The 17,016-nt window shown below is 43.8% G+C and overlaps 1 protein-coding gene across 2 annotated transcripts in view; it reads left to right on the forward strand.

Annotated features, from left to right (window-relative positions):
• The window catches only part of SLC23A2 (solute carrier family 23 member 2), a 151,353-nt gene that overhangs the window by 108,607 nt on the left and 25,730 nt on the right, over window positions 1–17,016 (forward strand). For both annotated transcript variants that reach the window (XM_060284641.1, XM_030872615.3), the window contains exons 6-8: window positions 11,501–11,589; window positions 12,611–12,681; window positions 13,630–13,811. In XM_060284641.1, coding sequence (XP_060140624.1) covers window positions 11,501–11,589; window positions 12,611–12,681; window positions 13,630–13,811 — 342 coding nt within the window. The remainder of the gene's footprint in view (window positions 1–11,500; window positions 11,590–12,610; window positions 12,682–13,629; window positions 13,812–17,016) is intronic.

Raw genomic sequence — 17,016 nt, forward strand, 5'->3', positions numbered from 1 at the left:
TTCCCCCAACGCTACTGTGTTTCTTCTCTAGGTGGGTGGCACCGCTTCCCACCTAGTTGTGCAGGCTGGAAACATACTCACTCTCAGCTCCTTCCATCCCACCAGTTGGCAGGGCAAGTTTTCTCTCCAGTACCCCCTCCCTGCCCCCATTCCTGACGTTCAGGCCTAGACTGTTCTACTAGTTCCTAGTTGGTTTCCCTGCCTCCAGGGCTACTCTCCTCTGCCCTGCTCTGTGTGCTACTCTAGTGCTGTTTTTCAGTGTTTGCATCTTCCTGGGTGTTACCAGGCTACAGCCCTACTCCCTGTTTAAAAAAACAGATGTGCCCACCCTGTAGACTTCTCCCTTGTTTTCTGTCCCACCACCCTTCCAGCCATGTCCCTGCGCCCTGCAGTCCCCTTCCCTGCACTCACCCAGGGGTGAGTTCCTCCCCGAGCCCACCCTGCTGTCTTGCCATCCTGTGCTTGTGCTTCGCTGCAGCCTTCCAGTCCTGGCTTGCCCCTCTCCTCTCTGTGAAGCATCCCTGACTTCCCAAAGCCTCCTTTCTCTCTGAATTCCCACACATGCACCTTGTGTATGTTCTTCTAATGTGGCTCTTATTCCACTTTGTCCTTTTTTGTTTGTGTCTTTTCTTGCTGATTCGTGTTTCCTTCCTTGATGCCAGAACTGCGCTTTGCATCCCCAGTCCCCAGCTTAAATGGGTATGGAGCTGGCATAGGTAGGAAAAGAACTGTCCTGTCTTACCGCCTCCTGCAGGCTTGCTTTGTCCCCTCCTGTCCCCTTCTTCCACCCTCTTGCACATGCAGCCTTTTCCTCTACCCTAGGGTGCTGCTCAAGGGGTGGAGCCTGTGGGGACAGGACTGTCCTCAGGGGGAGGACAGCAGAGTAAACATGCGAGTTCTGTCTCTCACTCCATTACAGACAGTCTGCCTTCCCTGCTAGGAAAATGGGAGCAAAGGCAGAGGGAAAAGAAGGCAGCTTGGGAATCATGGAGTGTATTCCAGTGAGTCAGAATCCTCAGGGTGACCTTTACTTGAGGGGGGGCGGGGCAGGAGAATATGGGAAGAACAGTGTTAGGGCATCCTGGTTGGCGGCATAAGCAATGTCCTCAGGAGGGATACGGCAGCTCCCTAGCAGTTCTGCTGATGGAAGGAAGGCTGTGAGGGCTGGCTAGCTCTTGAGGTTCTCAAAACCCCAGCCCCTGCAGGACTGCCTGCAGCCACCATGCTGAGCAGATCCCTTACCTCAGAAGGGAGGGTCTTCTTAGGGGACCCCTGAGGGAAAGTCAGGGTGTTATTGACCTGGGGAAGGAGATGTGTTCAGGCATTCCAGAGAGGACTTGATTCATTTTCTTAGAGCCCAGGTAGTTAAATTTGGCTGGCAGCATCTTTCATTCTTTTGACACAGCATTCAAGGTTCTGTATTTCAAAGCCAGAAAGGATTAGAAAGCTTTTATTGACCGACTCAAGTGTACACAGGACACTGGTTCTCTGAGGAAATATTCTTTTTCTAAACAGCTAGCTCATCAGGGAACTTGTAGCACAAACCATCTGTAAATTTGGGCAGTGCCTCTAGTTGAGAATTGTTGGTTGACTTGAAGAGGGAATGAAAGACGTGTTTACTGAGGTACAGGAGGTACCAGGTGCAGCTCTGCCTTGGTCTCATATCAGGGAGGCTAACCCTGACTGACAGTTGAGCCTGGCTGTGCTGGGCACAGTTGCCTAATGGTGACATAGTAGGGAGAGTTTGGGGTAACTTTTGGTGTGTGCTTTCAGTTATGGGAGGGCACCCGTTCAGGACCCTCTTGCCCATCGTTGGGGCACAAGAGCCCTAAACAGAGCAGCCTGGGTCAATGCAGTTTACCCCCTCCCCTCCCCCTGAAGGAGCACAGTGGAAGGAGGGGAAGATGGGAAAAGAGGAGTCAGTTAACTTTTGCTCTACTCCCTTCTTTGTGCTACAGCACCTTTTTCTTGCCTGGAATCCTTGCCTCCAGCTCCCATCTAGTAGGGAAACAGTGAGAAGGCACTCAGCGCCATGGTTTCCAGCTCCACAAAGCCTCAAGCTGTTGTTGATACATTCTTTTTAGTTTTATCCAGCATATATTTGAGGGCCTGCTGTGTGAAGGTGAACCCAGATGATGAGGTGGGTGAGAGGCATTTCCTTCCCTGCCTGGTTGGTCACCACCTCTGGGGTTTGTTTGCTGTATCTGTTTATTCATGTGTCCCATCTCCTCCATCCTCTGCATCTCCCTGTCCTTCACCCTTTTCTGTTAAAACTCTTAACTCCTCTTTACCCATCTTCCCTTCCTTCCATGGTGCCCAAAGAGGCAGGGCTACCCCTACTAGCTGAATCACCTCTCACACCCTTGCCCCTGGTTTTCCTGTGGGTTTCGTAAAAGAGCAGAGATCTCAGGAGTGGCCAAATATCCCACTCCTCTAGTATTTCCAGCAGACCAAAATTGGCACTCAGACCTCAGTAGAGTGGGGACCCACCTCTGGCACCCAGTACTTACTCAGAACGGGGGCAGGGTTGAGCATCCCTTGGCCTATTCCAGGGGACCCACCAAAGCCAGAGCAGCAACATTGCCAGTGTTAGTTAAAATCAAGTTGTTGAATATTGTAATGATCAACTTTAATCCCATGGGCAGTCAGAATCTACAGTTTCCAGTAAAGCATTAGCTTATGCCACATGGCAAATGATGGTTTCTTCCCCATTCGCACACGGGGGAGTGAAATGAGTGAGTATGAGAAGTTAGAGGGACCTATGCAGCGTTATGACTCTGGACAGAAGACCTCTCCAGCTCCCAGTTTCCTTTTGTGAAAATGACAGGAGGCTCTTCCTAAGGTGTCCTGTGGATGACATTTGCCATCACTGTGTTTTTGTAGATTATTATAAGCTCTTCCTAAAATACATTTGGGAAGTTACAGAGTATGAATAATGTGAAAAGCCTTTTAATTCTGCTGCTTGCTAACATAGACCCTCATCGTAGACTGTGAATTATCATCTTAACAGACTTGTGCATTTACTTCCTGATCACAACAGGATCAAACAGATAAAGCAGTTGGGGCAGAGGGAATATCAAGGTGGGACAGTGGGAAAGAAAGGCTGATGTGCCAAGAGTGGGGTTTATTCCCAGTATCACAGACATAGGATTGCAGATGGCCTGTACGTGTTTGTTGGTGTTTGTTTGCAGTTCACACTCATTTCCTTAGGCAGAGAGCTGCAGAAGGAAAATCATGTTCAGCTTTCATGATTTCTGGGACAGATTTTCAGACTTTTCCAACTCTGAGTGGTTTGCCATGTGTGTCTGAGTTCTGTCCGTTTCTTCGTGTGTTTACCTGTTGAGTACCCAGTACTCCCTTGCACTGGATGTAGTGTGTACATGGGACCTAGAGACCAGCCATAGTCCATGCCTCTGAGGGGTGGGGCCTGTATTGTGAGGAAGCTAAGACCATGATCACAGGTCTAGAACCGAGGTAGGAAGTATAAGCATTCCCATCCTCTGGGCTGTGGCCAGGTCATCCCTGCTCCGTGTTTCACACGGGCACTCTGGTGAAGAGTGGCATGCTGTTCCTGGAAAGTTGTTTCATTCCATAAAAATAACCAAAATTGATATGGAAAACGTGAGGGTGAAACAGATGTGTGCCTTTGCAAACCTGAACACAAGCTCAGAATGCCGACTTTAAGATGCTGTGTTGTAAAATACTCCTTTGGGGGCATGTTTTCCATGGGCTGGGCTGGCTAAGGACACAGAAAATGTGTCTGATGCAGCGTGTGCTGCAGACCCTCCTTCCTTCACTACACATCTCCCCTGGCGTGAACATGCTTTCCTTTCCTCCAGAGATCATGACTTGTTTTGAAATGGAGGTCATATGTCTCTGCCCCAGTTGTGTGACTTCTGTGGCTTTAGTGCTTCCCAGGGCTTCCACCTGTTGGAGATGGGTAGTTTCTGTGACAGCTGCTTCTTCCATCCCCCTCCTCCCATCCAGCCTTTTCCTTCTTCCTTCTTTTCTTTGACTTTTATCCCCTGCAGTTTGCTTTCAACGAGGTCTTTACTGTCGAGTGCCCTTGGGTGAGGTTTCAGATTGCTGAAATCAAACCTTATTCTGATTGATTTCAATCCAACCTACCCCTTGGGCTCTTTCCAGGAATTAGTAAAAAACCTTTAAAATCCTAAGAGCAGGGGCAGGGTTCAGAGTCCCCTAGCTCAGATGTTAGCCAGCCAGCAGCAGCTATGCCTCCCTGGCTTTGGGGAGGACTCAGTTCATGCATAACCTAGGCTGCCGTTGTCTTTTCCATCAGAGACCAAGCTTTGATAGCAGCTCTGAGCTTCCCAGAGCCCTTGTCCTCGGGTGTTATGCATAGCTGGGGGTGAAGGAGGGCCCTCTGGGATGGACCCTGCCCCCTTGCACACCATGCTGACCTCCAGCTTTCCCTGAGGTGTGCAGGTGCTGTGTTTGGGGACCACATCCAGCTTTTTGTTCCAGGTGCCTCTTGGAGGCCTTTCTCTCAGCTCTCCAGCAAAAGAAAAAATTGCAGGTGGAGTGGCCCGTTTCTTGAGAGCCTCTCTTGGCCATAACAGGCCTGCTGTAGACACACAGAATATTCCTTTGCTGAGAAAAGGTAGGGTTTTGGCTGAGAGAGTCATTGTAGCTGGTGCAGCAGCCTGGTCTCTAACAGAGTTGTCTGCCTTGAGGAGAGAGCTACCCTGTCTTCCATCTCCTTTGGTTCTGGGACCTGTACGGTATAGGAGGCAGCTCCAGGATACTTTAAAGTCTCAAGTATAAGGCTTTGAACTCTTAACTGTTGATAAAATTTAGAAGAATGGAGAGATGCAGTGCTTGGATAGGGGTAGGGGAGACTGGGATTTTCCCCCACATTCTTTTCCTGTATATGTGTTTGTGTGGGGGTGTATGTGCAATTTTTTAAATTACTTGAGAATTTCAGGCAGCATGATGATGGCTCACCCCCAGATACTCTCCTAAGAATGAGGGTCACCTGTGTAACCGTTTACCACACCTGAGAAAGCTGAGTTACATCATCTAATATGCAGTCTATATTTAATTCCCCTAGTTGTCCCTAAAATATCTTTTATGGCTATTCCCTCCACCTCTCTGAACTAGGATCCAATCAAGTTCGTGTGGTGCATTTGTTTGTTGTGTTTCTTTGGTCTAGTAATAAACAGTCCCTACATTTTTCTTCCACATCATCCTCTTCTTAAAGAGTCCAGGCCAGTTGTCTCGTTGAGCATCCCGTGGTCTGAATATGTCCGATTGTGTCCTTGTGGTGGTATTTGATTTGTTCCACAATCCCCCTATTTGTTGTAAACTGGGAGATGGGGCCAAAGGCATAGTTGATTCAGGGTGAACATTAAAATTACTGTGTAGATGATAGTGAGCCTGTGATGTTAAGCAGGCTCTTAATAGCAAGTCGTAGGTTTTTCCTGCCCCCATGTAAAAAAAAAAATTACTGTTTATTTAACTCAAAGAATTATAGGTAGTACATTAAAAACATGGGGGCCAGTGAGAACCTGGAGGTAGTGACCTTGGAGGAAGGTTTGCCCTCACCAGCTGTGTCGAGGGGCTCTGGCTTCAGAGGTGGCGTCACTCCCATTCTACTGTTTACCAGCTCTGTGGCTTTGGGCAAGTTACCTAGTCTCAAAGTCTCCTTTGCTCCTCCATAAAATGATAATAATAATAATAAAATTGTTAGTGAGCATCAAATAAGATAATGCCTGGCACTCGCCCACACTTGCCTGTTGGTGCTCATTATTTTAGTGGACCCTCTGGAAGGGTGGGTGTAGGTGAGGCAGATGGGGGTGCAGTGGGCAAGGCTGGTATGCCAAATGGAGCAGCTTGTCCTTGATGACATGGCAGGGGTTGGGTGTGCTCCTTGGCCACATGGCCACAGGTGGACTTCTTCAACTCTAGCTTTTCTGGGTGGTCTCCCCATTCAGTGAACATGCTGTTTCTCTGTTTGCTAATATTTCTGATGCTCCAGGAGACTAGGAGTATAAGTCCTCTTAGTATATGTGGGGTTAATGAATTTAGTTCCCCACAGTCTTTTTTCTTTGAACGTCACATCTCACTTGCCCCGTATGTTCCCACTTGTTCTAAAATGCTCATCTTCTTCCTCTTGGCCCACTAATTCTCCCTTTTATCATTCCTTTTCAGGCAGGTGACTGCCTGGCGAAAGCTGTACAGGGATAGAGCAGCACTACACAGGAGCAGAGGATAGAGCTTCTTGTCAAATACCCAGAGGGAAACTCTTTTCTTTTTTTTTAAATTTTGTGTTTTTTGTAACTATTTGACTTCACTCTAGTATTCTAAGGACCATGTTACCATCCTCCCCCATTTCTCCTCCCAGAAAGACACTTTATAGACATAATTTTTTTAAGTCATATCTATTGAGGGGTAATTGACATACAGTAAAATTTTCCCTTTTTCACTTGCATAGTTAGATGAGTTTTTACCCATGTGTACAGTCACTTAATCACCACCACAACCAGCAGATAGAGCATTGCCACACCCCAAAGAGTTCCCTTATGCTTCTCTGTGACTGGCTAGATCTTTAAGTAATAAAACAAACTTTTGACCTGAAATAGTTGATACTATCATGCTTGAAAAGGTTATCAAAATTGTACCCAGCCAACCCTCCTAAATTGCTGTGCTCTGTCTGGACGAAGCCTTCTGCTGGGAGCTGGGAGAGGAGCCAGTCGGCTGCTTCCTACTGAGGTTCCCTAGGAGTGTGTCTAATTGGAAGTGTTGACTGAGATAGTTTATATAATTTTGATATTTACATATAAGACCAGAATATCATGGACTTGAAGATAAAGGTTAGATTTGCCTTTAGTTAAAAGTTTTCTTTGAATCAACTGAAAATGGATTAGAGATCCAAATGTAAGAAACATGATACTATATAACCATTAGAATAAAACGAGGGCAAATTCCTTTATAACTAGAAGTTGGGAAAGACTTTTAAACTAGGATTCAAACTCCAGAAACAATAAAAGGATAATAAATTTGATGCCATTAAATGTTTTAAAATTTTTAAGCTTCGCATTGTAAAAATATACCATAAACAAACAAAAATGACAAACTGGAGAAAATATTCATAATATAGATAAGTTCTAATATCTCCAATATAGAAAGAACTCTGAAAAATCAAAGTTAAAAATTACCAAAAATGGTATAGAAAAAAAGGACAGAAGACATGAATAGCTACATAAAAAGCTATATAATGGCCCTTCACCATAAGAAAGGATCAAATTGACTTTATAATAAGAAATACAAACTAAAGCTACCCTGAGATACCATTTGTCTCCTTTGTCAGATTAACAAAAAATGATTTTTTTTTTTTTTTTTTTTTTTGCGGTACGTGGGCCTCTCACTGTTGTGTCCTCTCCCTTTGCGGAGCACAGGCTCCGGACGCGCAGGCCCAGCGGCCATGGCTCATCGGCCCAGCCGCTCCGCGGCATGTGGGATCTTCCCGGACCGGGGCACGAACCTGTGTCCCCTGCATCGGCAGGCAGACCCTCAACCACTGCGCCACCAGGGAAGCCCCAAAAAATGATTTTGACAAGCCACTCTGATGGCAAAGCTGTGGGAGAACAGGCATTGTTACACATTGCTGTCAGGAGTGAAAATAATTCAGTCCCTGTGAAGAGGAATGTTACAATATCTAGAGTACATATGCATTTATCATTTGATCCAGCAACCTACTTCTAGAAATTTACCCTGGAGATATACTCCCACAAATGCAAAATAAATACAAAAAGTTTTTTTTTATTGCTGTGTAATTTGTAATGGGAAAATAGTTAACACAACTTAAATGCCTATCTGTAGGAAACTACCATACATCACACAATGAATTACTATGCAACCCTGAGAAAGAATAAGAAAGATTTCCATGAACTGGTATACAGTAAGTTCCGGAATATATTGAAAAAACAAGTTGCAAAAGAGTGTGTATATGTTTGAAGAAACAAGAATGAGTTAGAAATTAATAAAAATGGTTAATGATCAATAAGTCAGATTTGGGGGTTGGAGGGGATAGGAGTGACATTTTCCTGGTATATCTCTATATGGTTTGATTTTTTTTTAACCGTAAAATGTTCAGCATATCCAAAACATAAAATCTAAAAGGATGAAGAAACACAAACCCTAAAATTGAATACAAACAGAAACAAGTGAACCTAACTTTATGTCAAATTGCTGACCACATGGAGAAAAGAATTAATTCACAGACTTTAGAACATAGTACTTTGCACACTCTGAATGGGATATATTCTAAGAAAAAGAAAACACAGAGAAGTCTTAAACTTAGTAGTCTTGTTAGTAGTGACATTGGTATAATTCTGGAACTGTGCTGCTGTGGGCAAGTTTGAGACAATTTAATTATTAAAAGGAATAGTCATGGAAGTATATTATTAAATTGAATAAAAAATGAATCCATGTGTCTATGGTGATATTCAAAAAAAAGGGGGGAGATAAAAATTGGACAAAAAGGGAGCCGAGAACAATTCCTAGAGGAAGTGGTATTTTCTCTGTGCCTTCAATGTTGAATAGAAATGGAGCATTAGCAATGAATTGATGACATAAGAGATGAGCAAAGGCTCAGAGGCAAGAAAGTAGACCGCTTGCCTGGAGTGCAGGCATGTAAAGTGGCCGGTGAGAGACTAGACTGGGGAATGGGTTCAGGTCACCTGGACACCGAGGAGGAAATGAGGCACCTCCAGCAGGGTTTTGAACACAGTAAGAACTTGTTTGGGGCTGGTTAGGTTCTTTTGCTGTCCTGGGGCTAGAGCCTGACATGGGAATGTGTCACTACAAAGGTGACTGTCTGCTCAGGGATTTTTTCTTAATGGCATCCAGCAACACTATTAACTTTAAAAACTTCCATCTGCAAAAATCCATTTTTGGGGTATCTTCACATATTTAAGATACACTTCACATATTTAAGATACACTTAAGGTCGGCAAAATTTTTTCCATAGAGTGATAAGCAGTGAATATTTTAGGCTCTGTCTTCTCTGTTTTGACTATTCAGCTCTACCATTGAAGCATAAAAGCAGGCACAGACAACTCGTGAATGAGTGAGGGTGGCTATGTCCCAGTGAAACTCTACTCAATGAAAACAGTAGTTTGCCAGATTTGTTTCACTGTCCAGTTTGCTAACCTCTTATGTAAAGAAAAGCACAGTTTAATTTGTTTCCTTTCCAGTCATCAGTAGAGAATAAAATAGCAGACAGTCCTGTCTGCTTGCAGAGCCCAGGGATCTGAGGTTTAGCTGATTGTGTGAGTGAAGAGCCCCAGGAATTGACCAGCTTCATGCTGGGGAAGTGCCTGAAAAGCCACTTTATCAGCTGAGAATATCAAGTGCTTTATCATCTTCAAATCTCTTTTTTGGAAAATTGACTTTGTTGATTTTGATTTAGGGGAGCTCTTGTTTAATGAAGTAGTGTGCTCTCGCTGCAACTTTCCCTAAGAATATTTCAGTCAAGCCACTGATTTATGCTGCCAGTTATGGAGACCACACTTCACTGCTGGGATACTTACTGTAAGCCTGCTGCTTGTCTTTCAGCCAGAACTGCTTGTGGCAGGCAGTGTGCGTAGCTGCAGAGTGAACACATAAGCCGGCATGTGCATCTTTTACCAGGTCATCTTGGGAGACTTTGTCTGGGGCAGCACATGTGAGAATTTTCTGTTAGCACCCACTTTCAAAGGAACCCAGGGGCCTGGTTGTGTGAAAGTAAGTGAGCTCCTTTGCAGCAGTGCTCTCAAGGCCTTTGGTCATGGTGAAAGCCATAAAATGCACTCCCTGAAAGGTGCCCAGGCAACAGGCAGGTTCAAACTGAGACTCATGTCACCGGGAGTGGAGCCCAGAGCCAGTCTTCACTTTCCCACATCCAGTGAGTCACCAATGCAGGGTTGATTGCAGTGGTCCTAAGGATGAGATTTCTAAATGCAATCCATATTAATCCATATTACATTGCTTGAAACATGAAATGATAGTAAAACAGATGCTGTTTGGACCATTTGAAGTAGCATCCATTCCTGATTAGATGCTGACCTCCCTTTACCCTTTCAGTACATTTCTGAAAAATCGTGCTTAAGGAATTTTTGTAAATCAAGCAGCGTTTTCCTTTTGCTATACATTCCCACTTCAGGGGACCTTCACTCCACTTTTGATGGTACTATGCGCCAGGCCCCTCCAACAGGTAATTTATTAATGGATGGTTGTGGAGGGCATGCCCATGGGAGTGGCCGCTAGCATTGCATCTGGTTTGTACTGTGCAGCCTGCCTCTGTGTCTTAAAGCCAGCATCTCTCAATTGATTTCATTGCAGGATTAAAATGGCCAGGAGAACAAAAGAATCTTAACCCTCATATAGCTCAGAATAGTGTGTACCAGCTCTGGACTTGTAAAGCGGCTACATGTCCTTCAGCCAGAGCCACTGTTTCTCAGTCCAGTTACCGTATCACTCAGGGCAGAATATGCTGCCAGCTCAGAGGAGAGCATGCTGGCTTCCTATCCTGCTGGCCAGGACACTGATTCAAGGCTGCTTAGGAGTATTTAAGAATGATCTGGACATCTAGGAGTTCCTAACCTTGCTAACCAAAGGCTAGTTTCATATTTTACCCGCAAAGTAATGTTAAAGATAGTGATTGAGTTCCCATGTTAGCCCATTATACATCTCTAATAATAAATGACAAAATCTTTTGAATTTGAGTAGTACCAGTGTTCATAAAGTCAATATGAAGTATCTAAAATGTGATTGAATGATGGCATCTGAGGATCTCTGCATTTAGTTTGACATTGGAGGCAGGAAATTTAACAGAGTCTGCAAGCTTTCTGGGTCCTTTGAAAATAAGAGTTCGAGCACTTTTGAGTATTTTTTATGATTAAGAAGAATATTATATCTACTGTTGATTTGTAACTTACAGTTTTCCTTTTCCTCAATAGATAGATAGCTCACGTGATTTTAATGCTTACCCTCAGTGATTTAGGGCAGTTTTTGACTTACAAAATGGAACGACAGGGGGAGATAGATTTTTTTCCATGATAACCAACAAGAATTTGAAAAGGAGGAGAAAGAAGAGGAGGAGGATGGTAAAATAGAAGATGTACACTGATGTTTATTAATAAGGAGCTCACAAGCTCAGCAGGACAGAAACATCCAAATGCCCGCATCCCCCACCCCCAAGGGGAAAGGTGGTGATGGCAGGGGCTGGTGTTGGGGTGCTGGCACTGACCACAGAGCTCCCCCAGGGCCCACCCTGGGGCTGTCTGTGGGGAGAGCAGCAGGAGGGGAGGACGGAGAAGCCAGCATCTCTGGCTGTGTGGCCGAGGACATCTTTGCAGACTGGGGCTCTTTCTTCCAGGTGTGCCTGCATTTACTCATGTGCTGTTTGTCTATGGAAAAGACTGTTAAGCTGTCAAATAGTGAACTACCTCGGTAGTTCCTGATGCCGTGATCATGGTTTTGGTCTCGTTTCTTTTAGGTTACCCCTGTTTCAGGCCAGTGCTTTTGCATTTCTGGCCCCTGCTCGAGCCATCCTGTCTTTAGATAAATGGAAATGTAACACCACAGGTAATTGCAGTTATTTCCACATATGTCATTGGGGTCCTTTAATGCAGGTGATAGAAGGGAGGCCTGGGCGTGCTGCCCCCAGCAGTGTTAAATCCTTTCTGGAATCAGGCACAGAACACACAACCAACAAACAGCTTAGAACGCTCCAATCTGTGGATCATGTTTCTGTCTCTCTCTATCCACTTGTTCATCCCTAACCCCAAAGCAAGTAAGGACCAGAAAAGGACCTCATTTCTCTGTGCTAATGAAATTGATAAATATGGGGAAAGAATAGAAAAATATTTGTGCTATTTTTCTGCCTCTTTCTTTCAGTGGATTTTTTTGAACCACCAGTTAAACAACTCTCTTTGCTGCAATAGCATCCCTTCTCTGAAACATCTCTGCTTTTTAAGGATCTGGCTGCTTTGGTTTTCTGCAAATGACTTTCATTCCCCCTCCCATTCTCCTCATAGTGATTGCAAAGATCCTTAAATAACCCAGTAAGGTCAGGAAGAGATCAGATAGGGGATTTGAGGAAATCACATAGACCTGTTGTACTCTCAAAATATTGTTAAATTTTTAGGTTATAGGAGCAAAGTTTTCTAGCCCTCGTTTCCTTCCTTGCTCCTAGGAGTTGCTTTGTGACCACTGATTTGATTTAGGAACGGGAAAAGGGCCTCTGTTTTATCTAGGTTTTTAAAATCTCAATCAGGCAACCTTGCTATTGGGCATGTCAAAGAGCTGCTTGCAAAGGTTGGTCTTTGTATTAGGCTGGGACTAGCAATGTATATCACTAGTTCAGTCAGCTTTTGAGAAGCCGGGAGCGCTTGTTGATGAATAAATTTGGTTAAATTAGCAATGGGGGAATCCACCTCTCAGTATGATATGCCATAGTGTTGTAACTTGAATTTTAGGGATGAGTATTTATACAAATATACTTAGAACAGGGAGGAAATTCTTCTTAAAAAGAGTGAAATGAATATGTCCCGTGAAACATCAGTGTCACTCCAAGAAAAATTTTGTCTTTGTTTTTGTTTTTAAGATGTTTTGGTTGCCAATGGAACAACGGAGCTGTTACATACAGAACACATCTGGTATCCTCGGATACGCGAGGTAAAAGATAAACATTGTCTGCTTATGGCTTCTTTGTGTTTCTACTTATTTTCAGTGTTGGTCGTGACCAGTAAATTGCAGTTGCTCTTTTTCTGTTTCAGGTACTGACATGTTCATTTCTGTTGTTAAAGTAAATGTAGATGGCATCACTGTAAAATAAAGCATGCAGAAATGCTTTGTGTGACCAGACAGTATTGTTTCTTACCCTCTTTTCCATCCTCCTTTCTCCTCCTCTCCTCATGTGTACCCACAGACCTGTCTGCTTACACCCTCCGGCATAACAGCTCCCTTTGGAAGGAGCCACAGAGTCGATAGGTTGCAAAACTATTTATTCTGGCCTCAGTGTTTGCCTGTATTGGTGGAAGGAATTAAAGACACTTGTCTTCTTCAGTGTACTTGAATAGAACAGGGCGTAGGAGTCCTTAGGTATGAAGAACAGCTGACAGTTTATCCGGATTTTCCAAAACCTATAAGATCATTCACCATTAGTTCAGAATTAACACAGATATGGCCATTCTGCACAGTAGAAACATTCCTTTAGAATTTTTGTCAATAACACTATCTTCTGAATGTCCTGCAGCGACTTACTTTTTAAAGTCAAGAATCTTTGTACTGCATTGTTCTTCTGAGGCTGGTTATGAATGTTGTGTCTTAAATGAGAATTATAAATTATGTCTGTCTCAATCAGTGAGAATAGGCAAGCTGACTTCGTGTCCAGTGCCCATTTCTGTAATACTCTTACATTAGTCAGGTTATACTTAAGTTTGCTAGATCCCAGTAACCCCCACTGGTTTCTTTTGGGGTTTGCCAGGAATTTTCCAGCTATGTTATGCCTGTTATATAATAACTTGGTGTCTTACAGAATTCTCAGTTGTCGTTGCAGGTGACATTTAGAGTGTGTGATGTATAAGCAGCTTGCTCTTACGTCTGTGTCCTCTCTTGCTTCAGATCCAGGGAGCCATCATCATGTCCTCATTGATAGAAGTGGTTATAGGCCTCCTAGGCCTGCCTGGGGCTCTGCTGAAATACATCGGACCCCTGACCATCACACCCACGGTGGCCCTCATTGGCCTCTCTGGTTTCCAGGCGGCAGGAGAGAGAGCAGGGAAGCACTGGGGCATTGCCATGCTGTAAGTGTTCCAAGACCACTCAAAAGTGAACAGTAAAAATCTCCCCTCTTCCCAACACTGAGGGACAGCCTCTTTGAATGTTTTGAACATTTATATGAACTTCAGGAGACACTTAAATTAAGATTAGTCTGGTAGTTTAAACTTTATTTGCTTCATGCCAGGGAATTATTGAAGTAACATGCAGCCAAGGTATTCCAAAGACAGATTTGGCAGTGATGTGTAGAGGGAGGGTTGTAAGGTTTTAAACTTTGGGATGGGAGTAAGATGGTGACACCATTAACTCTTGACTTTTGTGGTCATGCCAAGTCTCATACACATGAGCTGGAATACCAAGAAGCTGAATCCTTTAGATGAGACTCAAAAATACTTCCAGACTGGCAGGAGACAGAGATGCTGCAGGAGGTGTGTTGACATCAAAGGTGATTTGGCTCCTCGGCCAGATAGCTCTGCACATCTGTCAGGAAGCTGTTACTCCTTCCAGAGTCCTGCTAGTCAGTGCCAGTCCTTTTGCACAGTACTTGAAGTTGATTAAAGATGTCACTTACCCCTTTTTAAGTAATGTCAGTAAAGACATCCAGGACTTTATAAGATTATTAGAGCCACAGAATTCTATATACCACAGATAGAACCCACATTCTCTGTGTGTATCTGTAGAGCATATGTAAGAGTTGACCATATCATAGGGAAATGGTTCCAAGACTAGAATTTTACCGATCAGTAAAATTGCTTAAAAAATTTAATAACAATACAAGAGGATTTCTAATTGTTTTTGTTTTGCTTTGTAAAATGTTCTGTAATTATTAAATAACAAGCAGTACTTGTTGAGCCTGTGCATCAGTGTTATATACCACTGGTTGTATATATTATAAATTAAGATAGGTACCAGTGTTATCCCTGTTTAACAGCTAAAGAAATCGAGGGACAAAGATGCGGAGTTAGTTGCCTAGAGTCACACAGCTAGTAAGTGACCACGATGGTTTTCAAAACCCAAATAGTCTGACTAGAACTTAACCCATAACACTTAATTCTGCCTCTCTGTGTTAGAACATGGTTTACAAATAAAGTGGATCCTTGCATAATTGTAATCCATGTATCATTATAAATTAAGGTATAGGAAAATATCCAGTGTTGCTCTTAATTTTCTCATTTCACCAAAGGTTGTCAATATTTCCATACCAGGATGGGTGAGTATAAGGCACATAAGAATGTTCACTCAGTGAAATGCAGTAAGTTCCAAAAAGGAGAAATTGTATTTACCATCACGCAGTAAACTTTAGGAACCAATAATAAAAGAGTGAACAAAACCCCCAAACGACTTAGAAGCAAAAGAACACCATTGTAAATAACTCAGAGAGGAACTCAAAATTTCACAATTGCTGACAATTTAGCAAATGATGACGATAACAGCACTGGTCACACAGAGCAGTCAGTTGTTCTCAAGAAAAGTCAAATAAAAATGAAGTACATGAAGAGCTTATCTCCAGAAACTAGAAAAACATGATAAAAAATGAACACAGTGAAAGCAGGGGAAAGAATTAGTAAAGATACAAAAAACATGAAACAAATAGAAGTGATACATCCCAAAGGTGGTTCTTTGGAGAATGGCAAACATATACTATAGATAGGCTTCTGGCAGGGCTAATTAAGGTGAGAAAGGAATGCACGCACAAAGGGAGGGATAAAACTGCAGCTCCAGGGAAGATGTGTTGAATCTGCGTTCCTGCCCCGAAACTTAAAAAAAAGAATAATAGAATAGGTGGTTTCCCAGCTGTTTCATTTGATAAATAATCAAAATTGACTCCTTCTCCCCCTGACATCTGGATATTAGGGCTCCTCAGAACTTGGTCCTGGGCCTCCTCCTGTCCACATGCTCTTCCCCTGGGACATCTCATCCAGTTCGTGGCATCAACAGACATGCATTATGCTGGTGGCTTCCACAGGAACCTGAAGCCCAGGTCTCTGAACTCAGACTTACAGATCGAACCCCTGACTTGCCCTCTCCATTTGCTGTTACACAAGACATTTCAAACTTCAAAGGAAGAAAGCTCCAAACTTTTCATTCCCTCCTTGCCCCCAAACCAGTTCCTTCTGTCGTCCTCTCAGTGGCACAGCCACACACCCAGGTGCTTAAGCCAGAAGCCCTGCAGTCATCCTTCTTTCTTCACTTTTCCTCATTCCCCACGTACAGCCCATCATTCTGTCCTACCTCCAGAACAAACAAATCCCCAGTCTATCCTCTGGACTGTCATTGCCACCACTCCCAGCCATCACTTCCAAACTGGTCTCCAGCTCCTTTTTTGTTCCCTTCCTGTCCATTCTCAGTCCTGTAAAATGCTTGGCCATTATGTCTTCAAGGCCACCTCTTCTGTCTCCTCCTTTTGCTGGAATTCTAGAAGCTTTTAGGTCTTGTCATCACGATGTCGGAAACCTCACATGCTGCCCCTTGGTGGTCTGTTTACATCTCGGGCTTGGCACTCTTGGCCTCTTCTCTTTGGAATCTCAGGTGTTCATGGGAAATGATCTTGAATTACTTCAAAGATGCCCTCCTCCCCTCCATCCCTGCTTGTCTCTCTCTTTCTGGAACTTCTAGAATGTTGGTCCTCCCAAAGTCGTCCTCTTAACTTTCCTCTCCTGTCTTCCATCTCTTCATCTTTTTTCTGTATTCATAGGAATTTTCCTCAGCTTTATGACTCCTTCCATTGAGGTTTTTATTTCTGCTCTCCTGTTTTTTAGTTTCCAGAGCTCTTCTTTTGTGCTTGGGATATCAGCTGTATGAGGGCAGTCACCATGGCACCGACAGCACCTGGTTCACCATCTGTCCCAGGGCAGGCGTTCAGTGAGAACATTGTGAATAAGTGAAGGGGGAGGGTCGGGAGGTGTGAGCACACCCTTGACCATGGGAAGAAACGTCAAGATGTTGTGGAAGGACTTTAATTCCTAAAGGATGTGCTCCATTGATTAGACAGTGAGTGTATTACATCTTCAAGGAACAGAGAATTCCTGCACTGTTTAAACTGTTCCTGGAGCTTTGAAAAAGAAGGGAAACTTCACAGTTCTATCCTAATGGCAAATCCTGACAGAGCTAATGCAAAAGGGAGATCCTGGACCAACTTTTTCCTTCCTGGGGTTGTGTAAAACCCTGAGCAAATATATTCAGGTAGTAGCATCTAAAGCTCAGCATTTTTGTCTACTGTAAGGCTCCGTG

The sequence above is a fragment of the Globicephala melas genome, chromosome 15 (assembly GCF_963455315.2).
Source record: "Globicephala melas chromosome 15, mGloMel1.2, whole genome shotgun sequence".
NCBI lineage: Eukaryota > Metazoa > Chordata > Mammalia > Artiodactyla > Delphinidae > Globicephala > Globicephala melas.